The sequence below is a fragment of the Anomaloglossus baeobatrachus genome, chromosome 5 (assembly GCF_048569485.1).
Source record: "Anomaloglossus baeobatrachus isolate aAnoBae1 chromosome 5, aAnoBae1.hap1, whole genome shotgun sequence".
Classification (NCBI taxonomy): Eukaryota; Metazoa; Chordata; class Amphibia; order Anura; family Aromobatidae; genus Anomaloglossus; species Anomaloglossus baeobatrachus.
In genome coordinates, this window is record NC_134357.1 from 432,484,799 (window position 1) to 432,499,301 (window position 14,503).

The window sequence follows — 14,503 nt, forward strand, 5'->3', positions numbered from 1 at the left end:
AAACACACATGGCCGCACACAGTGAACTGCGCACGGCCGTGTCTCCTGTACTGTGATGCCACGGGCCGACACTGACACATTACAGGCGTAGACAGTGTCAGCCGGTGGCATTATAGTACAGGAGACACGGCCGCGCGCAGTTCACTTTGCGCGGCCGTGTATTGTAATGACGTCATGTCAGGGCCACCATTAGGGCATTACTGCCCTCACTGGTGTATGGGGCCCAGAAGCAAGGAGGGAGAACCGGCCGCTCACCGAAAGCTGCCCTCCCCCTGCTGCTCTGCACTAGACTATGTGATCAGTGCAGGGGAGGAAGCTACCGGGAGATGAACGGAGGCTGTTGGAGCAATGGAGTGGCAGCAGGTGAAAGGTCCTGAAATTACTTACATCAGGTCATGTGCCTGATCTCATGTGCCTGATCACATGATCGGTGACCCGGCAGGTCCTGTAGCTGATGCAGCCTCCATGCAGCTCCCAGCGTCTCATCTCCTGGTCCGCACTGATCAGGAACGGCAACATGAGGTAATGTGTGTGTGTGTGTGTCTGTGTGTGTAAGTAAATGTGCTTCTAATGCACGATGCTGAAGTTGGTTTCTTATTCGTCCAGTTTCTTATTCGGGGCTGAAGTTGGTTTCTTATTCGTCAGTTTCTTATTCGGCAATTTAGTTTTTTCAGTTTTTTATGCATTTAACAACAAAAATAACACATGACAATAATAAAATACAATGCACTGATGTGCCCTAATATAAATACACTCAAAATCAGCTGCAAAAATTATAAAACTGGCATAAGCCAGGGAAGGAGTCTTGCGAGGATAATTTGCATATTCCCAGTGCCTTCTGGGATAAGTGAAGAGTCACCGCGAGCTCAAGGAGAACCGGGTTTTGGCCGTTACAGCCGGAAGGAAGACTTCTGAAATTTTAGCCTGTCTTCTTCATTGTGAGCGTGAGTGAGCAAAGTGTGAGCAAAAGTAAGTGTGAATAGAATTGTTTGTATTTAGTTGTTTAATTACTTAACATTTGTTTAGTGCTATCCCCATTAGAAAATGTGCTCCACTATTGCTAATGCGATCCAGTGTACATCTTGTCTCATGTATGCAGCCCTTGAAAAGCCGTTCGAGGGTGCATACTGTTGTTCGAGATGTGCGCAAGTTGCACGTTTGGAAGCCCAGATACTGGATCTAAATGAGCAGCTGGCAACTCTGAGATGCGTTAGCAATATGGAAAGGAGTTTGCTGCTCACTGAGCAGCAGCTTGCTGGGTCAGATGTGGGGGAGGATCGTAGTAGGGAGCGGCAGGACGGTGAGGTAGGTAGCTGGGTGACAGTTAGAAAGGGGGGTAAAGGGAAAAGTGCTAGGAAGGCTAGTCCTGAACTGACACACCCCAATAGGTTTGCAAACTTGGCAGATGAGGGGGATGTCATTACAGGGGTAGCATTGCTGCAGCAAGGCATGACCTCTGAACGCCAGAGGAGTGTCTGCTCCAGTAAGGGGGGGAATAGGAGTGCAGGGCAGGCAAGACAGGTACTGGTAGTGGGGGACTCAATTATTAGGGGGACAGATAGGGCAATCTGTAACAAAGACAGGGATCGCCGAACAGTGTGTTGTCTTCCTGGCGCTCGAGTTCGGCACATCGCTGATCGGGTTGACAGATTACTGGGAGGGGCTGGGGAGGACCCAGCGGTCATTGTACATATTGGCACAAATGACAAAGTTAGAGGTAGGTGGAAGGTCCTTAAAGATGATTTCAGGGAATTAGGTTGTAAGCTTAAAGCATGGACCTCAAAGGTGGTATTTTCGGAAATACTACCTGTGCCACGAGCCACACCAGAGAGGCAAAGAGAGATCAGGGAGGTTAACAGGTGGCTCAAGAATTGGTGTAGGAAAGAGGGTTTTGGGTTCCTGGAGAATTGGGCCGACTTTTCAGTTGGCTACAGATTCTATGCTAGGGATGGGCTGCATCTTAATGGGGAGGGTGCAGCTCTGCTGGGGCAGAAAATGGCTAGAAGGTTGGAGGAGTGTTTAAACTAGGAATGGGGGGCGAGGGTATTCACTTTATAGAAGGGGAATGTAGTGCAGATAGTGACCAGGGCACAAGTAATGAAATTGGGGGTGGTATGGGGGGAAGGGTTAGGACAGTCAATACAGTAAGCAGGAATATAGGTACAGAGTCATACGTAACGTGCATGTACACTAATGCCCGAAGCCTCACAAATAAGGTGGAGGAATTAGAATTAATATTGTTGGAAGAAAATTATGATATAGTGGGGATATCAGAGACATGGCTGGATGAGAGCTATGACTGGGCTGTTAATTTACAGGGTTATAGCCTATTCAGGAATGACCGTACAAATAAGCAAGGGGGAGGTGTGTGTCTATATGTAAAATCATCCTTAAAACCCATCCTGCGTGACAACATATGTGAGGGTACTGAGAATGTAGAGTCCCTATGGGTGGAGATAAGGGGGGGAGAATGAATAATAAAATACTGATAGGGGTGTGTTATAAGACGCCGAATATTATGGAAGAGGTAGAGAATCTCCTCATAAAGCAAATTGATAAAGCAGCGAGTCTCGGAGAGGTAATTATTATGGGGGACTTTAACTATCCTGATATAAATTGGGGAACAGAAACTTGCAGTTCCAGCAAAGGAAATAGATTTTTGATAACAATGAAAGATAATTACCTTTCACAAATGGTACAGGACCCCACAAGAGGGGGAGCACTACTAGACCTTGTACTAACCAATAGGCCAGACCGCATATCAAATATACAAGTTGGGGGTTACTTGGGGAATAGTGATCACAAAATAATAAGTTTTCATGTATTCTTTAGTAAGATGTATAGTAGAGGGGCTACAAGGACACTAAACTTCAGGAAAGCAAATTTTAAACGGTTGAGAGATGATCTTAGTGCAATAAACTGGGATGATGTACTAAGTAATAAAAGTACACAAAGCAAATGGGAGACTTTTATGAGCATCCTGAATAGGGCTTGTGCAGAAAATATACCCTATGGGAACAAACATGCTAGAAATAGGAGGAAACCCCTATGGCTAAATAGAGCTGTAAGGGAAGCAATAAAAGAAAAACAGAAAGCCTTAAAAGAATTAAAGAGGGTAGGTAGTGATGAGGCATTATATAATTATAGAAAATTAAATAAAATATGTAAAAAGCAAATTAAGTTAGCTAAGTTTGAGACAGAGAGACTCATTGCGAGAGAAAGTAAAAATAATCCTAAAATATTCTTTAACTACATAAACAGTAAAAAACTGAAAAGCGATAGTGTTGGCCCCCTTAAAAATAGTCTTGGTGAAATGGTGGAAGGGGATGAGGGTAAAGCAAACCTGCTGAATGACTTTTTTTCTACGGTTTTTATACAAGAAAATGCCATGGCAGATGACATGACCAGTGATACTATAAATTCACACTTGAATATTACCTGCTTAACCCAGCAGGAAGTACGCCGCCGCCTCGAAATCACTAAGGTTGACAAATCTCCGGGCCCGGATGGCATACACCCCAGAGTACTACAGGAATTGAGTTCTGTGATAGATAGACCATTATTTTTAATCTTCTCAGATTCCTTAATAACAGGGTCGGTACCGCAGGACTGGCGCATAGCAAATGTGGTGCCAATATTCAAAAAGGGGACAAAAACTGAGCCGGGAAATTATAGGCCGGTAAGTTTAACCTCTACGGTTGGTAAAATCCTTGAGGGTTTCTTGAGAGATGCTATACTGGAGTATCTCAAGAAAAATAACCTTATGACAGAGTATCAACATGGGTTTATGAGGGATCGATCCTGTCAAACTAATTTGATCAGCTTCTATGAAGAGGTAAGTTCAAGCCTGGACCAGGGAAATGCAGTGGATGTTGTGTATATGGACTTTTCAAAAGCTTTTGATACGGTGCCACACAAAAGGTTGGTACATAAAATGAGAATAATGGGGATAGGGGAAAATATGTGTAACTGGGTTAAAAACTGGCTCAGTGATAGGAAACAAAGGGTGGTTATTAATGGTACGTACTCGGACTGGGTCTCAGTTCATAGTGGGGTACCACAGGGGTCAGTATTGGGCCCGCTTCTTTTCAACATATTTATAAATGACCTTGTTGGGGGCATGCGGAGTAGAATTTCAATATTTGCAGATGATACTAAACTCTGCAGGGTAATCAATACAGAGGAGGATAATTTTATATTACAGGGAGATTTATGTAAATTGGAGGATTGGGCTGAGAAGTGGCAATTGAAGTTTAATGTAGATAAATGTAAGGTCATGCACTTGGGTAGAGGAAATAACATTTATGATTATGTACTTAATTGTAGAACACTGGGTAAAACAGACACAGAAAAAGACTTGGGTGTATGGGTGGATGGTAAACTTCACTTTAGTGGACAGTGTCAGGCAGCTGCTGCCAGGGCTAATAAAATAATGGGATGTATTAAAAGAGGTATAAGTGTGCATGAAAAAAATATAGTTCTACCTCTGTACAAGTCACTAGTGTGACCGCACTTAGAATACTGTGTACAATTCTGGTCACCGATATATAAGAAGGACATAGCTGAACTGGAGAGGGTGCAAAGAAGAGCGACCAAGATTATTAGAGGAATGGGGGGGCTGCAATACGAAGACAGGTTATTAAACTTGGGGTTATTTAGTCTGGAAAAACGAAGGCTTAGGGGAGATCTAATCACAATGTATAAATATATGAGGGGACAGTACAGAGACCTTTCCAAAGATCTATTTACACCTAGGCCTGTGACTGGAACACGGGGGCATCCGCTACGTCTTGAGGAAAGAAGGTTTAATCATAATCACAGACGAGGATTCTTTACTGTACGAGCAGTGAGACTATGGAACTCTCTGCCGCATGATGTTGTAATGAGTGATTCACTACTAACATTTAAGCAGAGCCTGGACGCCTTTCTTGAAAAATTTAATATAACCAGTTATGTATATTAGATTTTATGACAGGGTATTGATCCAGGGAACTAGTCTGATTGCCGGATGTGGAGTCAGGAAGGACATTTTTTCCCCATTGGAACTTGTTTGCCACATTGGGGTTTTTTGCCTTCCTCTGGATCAACATGTTAGGCTACGGGTTGAACTAGATGGACTTAGAGTCTCCCTTCAACCTTAAAAACTATGATACTATGATACTATGATAAAAATGGGCATCAAAGTGGGCACCAAAGTATGTTAGTGAAAGGGTTAAATGGCTTTGGGCCACTGATCTAACACCAGAATTGCATATCTAGTGATGCCTCTAATGCTGTGTTTATATGTGCAGTATTTAACAGTTGTGTTTAATAGGTGCATGTATTAGAGCTGTGCATGCAGTAGGGTAATGTGTTTGTATATGTGCATGTAAGCTGTGTGTGTCTATATTTAATGAAGCAGAGCGGTGTGAACCTGTGGGCATGGAGCGGAGCGGTGTGCGCCTGTAGGCATGGAGCGGAGCGGTGTGCGCCTGTAGGCATGGAGCGGAGCGGTGTGCGTCTGTGGGCATGGAGCGGAGCGGTGTGCGTCTGTGGGCATGGAGCGGAGCGGAGCGGTGTGTGCCTGTGGGCATGGAGCGGAGTGGTGTGCGCCTGTAGGCATGGAGCGGAGCGGTGTGCGTCTGTGGGCATGGAGCGGAGTGGTGTGCGTCTGTGGGCATGGAGCGGAGCGGTGTGCGTCTGTGGGCATGGAGCGGAGCGGTGTGCGTCTGTGGGTATGGAGCGGAGCCGTGTGCGCCTGTGGGCATGGAGAGGCATATCTCTGTATTAGGCTCGGTCCTGTTCCCCTATACCTGTAGTAAGCTTGGTTCTGCTCCCATATCTCTGTAGTAAGCTCTGTTCTGCTCCCATATCTCTGTAGTAAGCTCGGTCCTGTTCCCCTATCTCTGTAGTAAGCTTGGTTCTGCTCCCATATCTCTGTATTAAGCTCGGTCCTGTTCCCCTATCTCTGTAGTAAGCTTGGTTCTGCTCCCATATCTCTGTAGTAAGCTCGGTCCTGTTCCCCTATCTCTGTAGTAAGCTTGGTTCTGTTCCCATATCTCTGATAACCCAAAAACATGGTGCATGCAGCTTTTTCAGGCTGTCAAAATGACGACTGTGCTCCATAGCTGAGCCGAACAGCGGTTAATGTTTGGTTACGTAGAAGACTGAGTAAGTACGATTGTGTTGCTGTATTGGTACACTAAGCTCGGTTCTGCTCCCATATCTCTGTAGTAATCTTGGTTCTGCTCCCATATCTCTGTAGTAAGCTCGGTTCTGTTCCCATACCTCTGTAGTAAGCTCGGTTCTGCTCCCATATCTCTGTAGTAAGCGCTGCTTTGCTCCCATATCTCTGTAGTAAGCTCAGTTTTGCTCTCATATCTCTGTAGTAAGCTCGGTTCTGCTCCCATATCTCTGTAGTAAGCTTGGTTCTGCTCCCATATCTCTGTAGTAAGCTCTGTTCTGCTCCCATATCTCTGTAGTAAGCTCGGTCCTGTTCCCCTATCTCTGTAGTAAGCTTGGTTCTGCTCCCATATCTCTGTATTAAGCTCGGTCCTGTTCCCCTATCTCTGTAGTAAGCTTGGTTCTGCTCCCATATCTCTGTAGTAAGCTCGGTCCTGTTCCCCTATCTCTGTAGTAAGCTTGGTTCTGTTCCCATATCTCTGTAGTAAGCTCGGTTCTGCTCCCATATCTCTGATAACCCAAAAACATGGTGCATGCAGCTTTTTTCAGGCTGTCAAAATGACGACTGTGCTCCATAGCTGAGCCGAACAGCGGTTAATGTTTGGTTACGTAGAAGACTGAGTAAGTACGATTGTGTTGCTGTATTGGTACACTAAGCTCGGTTCTGCTCCCATATCTCTGTAGTAATCTTGGTTCTGCTCCCATATCTCTGTAGTAAGCTCGGTTCTGTTCCCATACCTCTGTAGTAAGCTCGGTTCTGCTCCCATATCTCTGTAGTAAGCGCTGCTTTGCTCCCATATCTCTGTAGTAAGCTCAGTTTTGCTCTCATATCTCTGTAGTAAGCTCGGTTCTGCTCCCATATCTCTGTAGTAAGCTTGGTTCTGCTCCCATATCTCTGTAGTAAGCTTGGTTCTTCTCCCATATCTCGGTAGTATGCTCGGTTCTGCTCCCCTATCTCTATAGCAAGCTCGGTTCTGCTCCTATATCTCAGCTCTGCTCCAATAAGCTCGCTTCAGTTCCTGTATCTACTGTATGTAGTCATCTTGGTTCTTTTGCAGTATCTATGTACGCAGTAAGCGCGGTTCTGTTCCCACATATATATATATATATATATATATGCACCAGCCTGTTCATAAAGCCTGTTACCACTGCTGCTTTAAAGCAGCGTCCAGAGATGAACAGTCCAATGGCGGGCTGCCGCAACTTGAGGGCCACTGCTTTGTGATTGCCCCCCAGGCTAAATTGTGCCAGCCAGCCCCTGATGACACCTGCCTTTTCTACCAAACATAGGGATCAAAGCCGAGGTCAATAGTAATACGTTCATGTACAAGTCTCACTCATTGTTGATAAACTTCATGGCAGTACGGTCGCCATTCTAAGTGTTGCTATAGGACTCCATGTTTTCTTGTAACATCCCTGATAACACACATGAATGTAATGTAATGTATATGGTACTCTGATACTGCACACGTGGTTGCTAAATGTTAACTTCTATTTTGAATGTGGAAATTCATCAATTTTAATAAACCACTTTCCTTGTAATTAAACACGATGACATAAATATGCATCATTTCCACTCTGTAGACAGTGTGGGCGGTGAGTGAGGAAAACATTAATGTAGCGTGTCACTGTCAGACGAGGTGATGTGACAGGTAGACACATGCTGCTGCTGTAATTATCTTATCACATAGGACAGTGGCGCTTCATCTTCACAACTTGTGAATAGAACTATCTGGCTTTCAGCATTACTTTCTAGCTTGTCTGACTTTTAAAGACAACAGGTTAGCCAATACACGCTGCCCAATCTGATGGTAGCATGTATCAGCCACTGACTATATGATCTCAGCCAGTTATGTTTGACTCTGAAACACTTCGAGCCGCACGGGAGACTGGTTGGACAGGTGGGACCCAATGGATTCTTTTCTCTTGCTGCCCTGGATTGAAACAGGTTTCTCCATGTGTGCACGTAAAGGGATAGACCTGTTAAATAAAGTGATTTATTTACATTGATGAATTTCCACATGGAAAATAGAAGTTAATATTCTGATTAAAAATCAGAATCTTGGGATTGTTAAAACATAATAACTAGGGATGAGCGAATGTATTCGTCACTATTCGCTATCTGACGGATAAAACAACATCCGCTCCGATACTTTCATTTTCATTTCTGACTTCCTGGCGCCTTTTTCCTGCCAATGAACACATCTGATGTTGCTTGCCCTCACAGTAACGCTGCAGCCATCTTTGTTGTGGTGTTAATGTGATATAAACCAACGACCATTTTGTGAACCCGCAGTCTTAGGGAGCTGCATTCTTAGATCCAATTAATAAATAGTCCTTGTAAGGGCTGAACACAGTGTCCAGTAGCTGCTAGCAGCTCCATAAATCGCTTTTTTGTCAAACAGAAGGCAGGTCTTTCGATCTCTCTCTTTGTCTGTCAGTCTCTCCCTCCCCCCCCCCCCTCTCTTGTACTCACCGATCAATGACCGATCACCGGCGTGGCGCTGCACGGTTGTCACACTGCTCCGGCGGCTTCTCCTGCTTTTGAAAATGCTGGCCGCTTATTCCATTTTGTATTCCCTGCTTCCCGCGCCCACCGGCGCCTATGATTGATTGCATTCTGATGCGCCCCCACGCTGAGTGACAGCTGTCTCACTGCAACCAATCACAGCCGCCGATGGGCGGGTCTATGTAGTGCAGTAAAATAAATAAATAAATAAATAATTAAAAAAAAACGGTGTGCGGTCCCCCCAAATTTTGATACCAGCCAAGATAAAGCCACACGGCTGAAGGCTCGTATTCTCAGGATTGGGAGTCCCACGTTATGAGGAGCCCCCCAGCCTAAAAATATCAGCCAGCAGCCACCCGGAATTGCCGCATCCATTAGATGCGACAGTCCCGGGACTCTACCCAGCTCATCCCGAATTGCCCTGGTGCGGTGGCAATCAGGGTAATAAGGAGTTAATGTCAGCACATAGCTGCCACTAAGTCCTAGGTTAATCATGGCAGGCGTCTATGAGACACGCCCAATGATTAACCTGTAAGGGAAAGTAAAAAAACACATACACGCGAAAAAAATCCTTTTTTTGGAATAAAAGACAAAAAAACACCCTCTTTCACCACTTTATTAAAATCCCCAAATTCGCCTCCAGGTCCGGTGTAATTCTCATGAGGTCCCGCGGCGCATCCAGCTCTGCTACATGAAGCTGGCAGGAACGGCTGTAGAACACCGCCGCTACTGTGAGCTCCACGCAGCAACTGAAGTGAGCCGCGCGATCAGCTGTGACGTCACTCAGGTTATCCGCGGCCACAGCTCTCAGGTGGAAGACTGCAGCTTGCCGCGAGTCACCTGACTCACTTCAGTCACTCAGGGGATTTGCGGTCACTGGTGAGTCCTTCACCTGTGATCACAAATCAGACCACGGCACACAGACAGAGCCATGCGATGACAATGAAGTCGGGGGAAGTTCATCCGAGTTCATTCTGATCACGCGGCTCTGTCTCGCAGCCAGCCATGTTCTATGCTCTGCTTGCTGTCAATAAATAGAAATATTCCACATCATCTCTGCTTGCTGTCATTGAACGGAAACATTCCCCAACACGTCTATTTGCTGTCAGTGAATGGGAACATTCCCCAACACGTCAGCTTGCTGTCAGTGAATGGAAACATTCCCCACCATCTCTGCTTGCTGTCAGTGAGTGGAAACATTCCCCATCATCTCTGCTTGCTGTCATTGAATGGAAACATTCCTCAACACGTCTGCTTGCTGTCAGTGAATGGAAACATTACCCACTATCTCTCCTTGTTGTCATTGAATGGAAACATTCCCCAACACGTCTGCTTGCTGTGAGTGAATGGAAACATTCCCCAACATGTCTGCTTGCTGTCAGTGAATGGAAACATTCCCCAACCTGTCAACTTGCTGTCAGTGAATGGAAATATTCCCCACCATCTCTGCTTGCTGTCAGTAAGTGGAAACATTCCCCATCATTTCTGTTTGCTGTCATTGAATGGAAACATTCCCCAACACGTCTGCTTGCTGTCATTGAATGGAAACATTCCCCATTACGTCTGCTTGCTGTCAGTGAATGGAAACATTCCCCACCTTCTCTGCTTGCTGTCAGTGAGTGGAAACATCCTCCATTATCTCTGCTTGCTGTCATTGAATGGAGACATTCACCAAACATGTCTGCTTGCTATCAGTGAATGGAAACATTACTCGCCATCTCTGCTTGCTGTCAGTGAGTGGAAACATTCCCGATCAGCATGTTGGATGCATTTTTGACAGTGCGGTCCCACTAGGCTCTGCTACTTCCCCATACAACATGGCTGGCTGCGATACAGAGCCGCGCGATCAGAATAAACTCGGATGAACTTTACCCAACTTCATTGTCATCGAGCGGCTCTGTCTGTGCGCCGCAGCCTGATTTGTGATCACAGGTGACAGACTCACCGGTGACCGCAAATCCCCTGAGTGACTGAAGTGAGCCGCGCGATCAGCGGTGCCATCACTCAGGCGGCCCGATGCAGTCCTCCACCCGAGTGACGTCACTGCTGATTACTCAATACATTTCAGTTGCTGCGTGGAGCTGACAGAGTGGCAGTGTTCCACGGCCGCTCCTATCAGCTTCATGTAGCAGACGTGGATGCGTCGCGGGACATCGTGAGAATTACGCAGGACCTGGAGGGGTATTTGAGGATTTTAATAAAGTGGTGAAAGAGGGTGGTTTTTTTTGTCTTTTATTCGAAATAAAGGATTTTTTCGAGTGTATATGTTTATTTACTTTCACTCACAGGTTAATCATTTGGTTTGTCTCATAGACACCTGCCATGATTAACCTAGGACTTAGTGGCCACTATCGGCTGCCATTAACACCTTATTTCCCTGATTACCACCGCACCAGGGAAATTCGGGATGAGCCGGGTAGAGTCCCGAGACTGTCGCATCTAATGGATGCGGCAATTCTGGGCATCTGCTGGCTGATATTTTCAGGCTGGGGTCTCCCCATAATGCGGGGCTCCCCATCCTGAGAATACCAGCCTTCAGCCGTGTGGCTTTATCTTGGCTGGTATAAAAATTTGGGGGGACTGCACACCGTTTTTTTTAAATTATTTATTCATTTATTTTACTGCACTACATAGACCCGCCCACCTGCGGCTGTGATTGGTTGCAGTGAGACAGCTGTCACTCAGCGTGGGGGCGCGTCTGAATGCAACCAATCATAGGCGCCGGTGGGCAGGAGAAGAAGGGAATACGAGATGGAATAATGAACGGCCGGTACTTTCAAAAGCAGGAGAAGCCGCCGGAGCAGTGTGATAGCCGTGCAGCGTCGCGCTGGCGATCGGTGAATATGAGAGAGGGGGTAGAGGGAGAGACCAACAGAAAGAGAGAGAGACCGAAAGACCTACGTTCTGTTTGTCAAAAAAGCGATTACTTTGGTTTGAGAGCTGTTCTAGCGACTACGTAAATACCGCGTGCTGCTCTGAGCACTTTATTCCCAAACACCAGACATGCTGTCACGCACCTTCTACAGGCTGTGCCCATACTGTTTCTGCCTTTTCCCATCCAGTTCAGCATTTTCCTCAGTCACCACAGGTCGCCGTTAGGTCCAACATGAAATTATTAGAGTTTCCCATAGATTTACATTGTGCATCGAATATTCGCAAATAGTTGAATAGTGATGACCTATTTGTCGGATATTCGTCGAAGCGGATATTTTGGCATTCGATCATCCATAATAATAACGAATGTATAATGATCCTTCTGAACCCCTGTAGCTCCAGCGTGGGCAGCTCTGGTGGTCTCAGGTAAGACAAGAATCAATGATAACATCTCGCTCTTTGGTCACCTTAATCTTGAGGTCAGCATGGAGCAGGTGGGTACACATTCTTCTATTATGGTTTAATGGAAATCTATAAGTAGGATCAACCCACCTATCAGGGGCATATTGATCGCAGTCCCAAGGGTCGAGAGGTGGAGTTGACCCACCGGCTCCAGTGCATATCTGAGCTGGATGTGCATCCTCGGATTCAAATCAAGCTGAAATGTATTTCTGCACAGAGACCCACCATGTTAGTGCACAGCATTAGAAGCTGATGGCTAATCAGAGGCCAGCAGCTTACGTTGGCGCACCTGTGACTTGTTGGCATATGGCAGGGACACTGCCCATCGCTAAAATGCCAAAGTCAGTTGCTGGCTTCAGAAGAGGACCCTGTGCAGGGATGATAAGTAGAGTCTTTTTTTATATGTTAAATAAAAAGCAGCACAACTGGAGGCATATATGTAGCAACCCACGGGACCTGCAGGGCTTACTTGTCAGCGGGCCAGTGGTTTTGTGGGGTTGCTGTGAAAGGCCTGACCAGGCTCCGTGGCCCCGTTGGCTACAGGCAAAAGGGGGGATGGGAGGGTTTTCTTTGCAGATCCATCCGTGGTGCGCGGCCTGGGATTAGCCGCCGCTGTGAGATGTCGCTCTCCTCCGGTGCTGATGTTACTGCAAGTCAGATAGCCAAGCTCTCCACAGGTGGAGCGAGCCCTGGGGAGGACGGTGGTGACAGGGCAAGGGCTTTTGGTGCCGAAGTGCGGGGCGCCGGCAAATCAGAGTCTCACACAGGGGCTGCATTTTCAGGTGTTTTACCAACAGTTCGTGTGCTGCGCCCTCAGAGTACCGGTCATCGCCGTGATGGGTCCCAGCCGATCCCGGATGAATCAGAGGTCACCACCGGTATTGTGAAGCATGTGAGACCTTCCTCCTTGTGCCTTGTAGTGTGGATCCCCGTGGTGTGATGCTACTTGGGGACCCCAGTGTCCTTGGCTTTAGTTGCTATCCCTTACACAGGCAGCACGAAACTTGTTATGGACCCGACCATGGCCGTGCTGGTGCCCCGGGAATTTTGGTGGTGGGCAATTGGATGTGAAATCTCCCTTCCCTGCAGATTCTGGTAGTCCAGTGTGAAGCATGTTCTACCTTCGGGCTTTGCACCCTGTGTGGCACCGCTCCCAAAGGGGCTGTTGGGGCTCACCCTCCGGCTACCGAGTTGCTCCTCTGTCTCACAGCTCCACTCGGTCGTCTCCTGCTTCTCTTTCAGTCTGCCTTTCAGCAACTCCCCCAGAGGCCTTGCTCTTTCTTGCCTCAAACTGTTCTCTCTCCTGCATCCAAACTGTTCTGAGGTTAAACTGTTCTGAAGTGAAAGGAAGTGTGTTCGCTCACTTCCCAGGCAGCCCCCAACTTTCTGATGACTCATAGTGGCTGTTGCCCTGGTAACCGGGAATTCCCCAGCCTAACTGGCTTCTTGAGTTGTGTAAGTGCTGACTCACTAACTGGGTGTTTAGGTACTTGTGTTATATAAGCTCCAAGCACCAGTGGTTAACCTTCTCTCACCCGGAATGTGCATTGCACCTTAAGACAGATGCAATACTCTGTGGCGACTGAGGTCTCAGGGGCACCACATATTATTATTATTTATTATTATAGTGGCATTTATTCCATGGTGAAAGAGGGTATACATACAACAATCATTAACAATACAAAACAGACTGGTATAGGAGGAGAGAGAAGCCTGCCCGCGAGGGCTCACAGTCTATAGGGAATGGGTGATGGTACAATAAGTGAGGACAGAGCTGGTTGCGCAGAATGTGTAGTGTCTTCTGATATCAAGCCCAGGGGTTAGTAATGGAGAGGTGTCTAACAGTGTCTATCATTTATAATCCAGTAAGTAAAAAGAAAAAAAAAACACACAGGAAAAAATAGTTAATTTTAATAAAGACTCCCCCACTTTATCCTTTGTTCACTAATTTATTATAAAAAAATGTTCCCATGAAGTTCCTCCATCGTACTCCCCGATCACGAATTCAGTTTCGGTGACTGTGAATAGGAGGTAAGTACAGCTTTTCACAAGCGTCAGGTGGTAACGACAATGCCCATCAGCATCGCTGGGTCTTGCTGAGCACAACATTGAGCTGGTGGACTGAGGCCAGATCAAAGTGCGCATGTGCAGGATCACAATGCTGGCCTGGGTGGATGACGTAGAATGCATCATCCACACGGGTGTGCAAAGAAGTGGGACGGCCTTTGCAGCAGAGAGGAGACGCTGGACCGGAAAGCAGTGACACCCATCAGACCGGACCACCCCCTAGGTGAGTATAATAAATGTGTTTTTTTTACATTCCACAGAGTGGCCTGGGCTCTTATATACAGCATTCTTGAATGCTGTATATAAGGCCTCACTCAGACATGCTGACAACTGCCATTAAACAACTGCCATTAAACAACTGCCATTAAACAACTGCCATTAAACAACTGCCATTTGGCTATATACTGGATGACCACACTTCTATGAGCA

The 14,503-nt window shown here is 46.5% G+C and overlaps 1 protein-coding gene across 3 annotated transcripts in view; it reads left to right on the top strand.

Annotated features, from left to right (window-relative positions):
- The first annotated feature begins 434 nt into the window (after positions 1–434).
- The window catches only part of LOC142311727 (cadherin-like protein 26), a 273,298-nt gene continuing 259,229 nt past the window's right edge, over positions 435–14,503 (top strand). For all 3 annotated transcript variants that reach the window (XM_075350388.1, XM_075350392.1, XM_075350389.1), the window contains exon 1: positions 435–522. In XM_075350388.1, the coding sequence (XP_075206503.1) occupies positions 466–522 (57 nt within the window). In that variant the 5' untranslated portion in view covers positions 435–465. The remainder of the gene's footprint in view (positions 523–14,503) is intronic.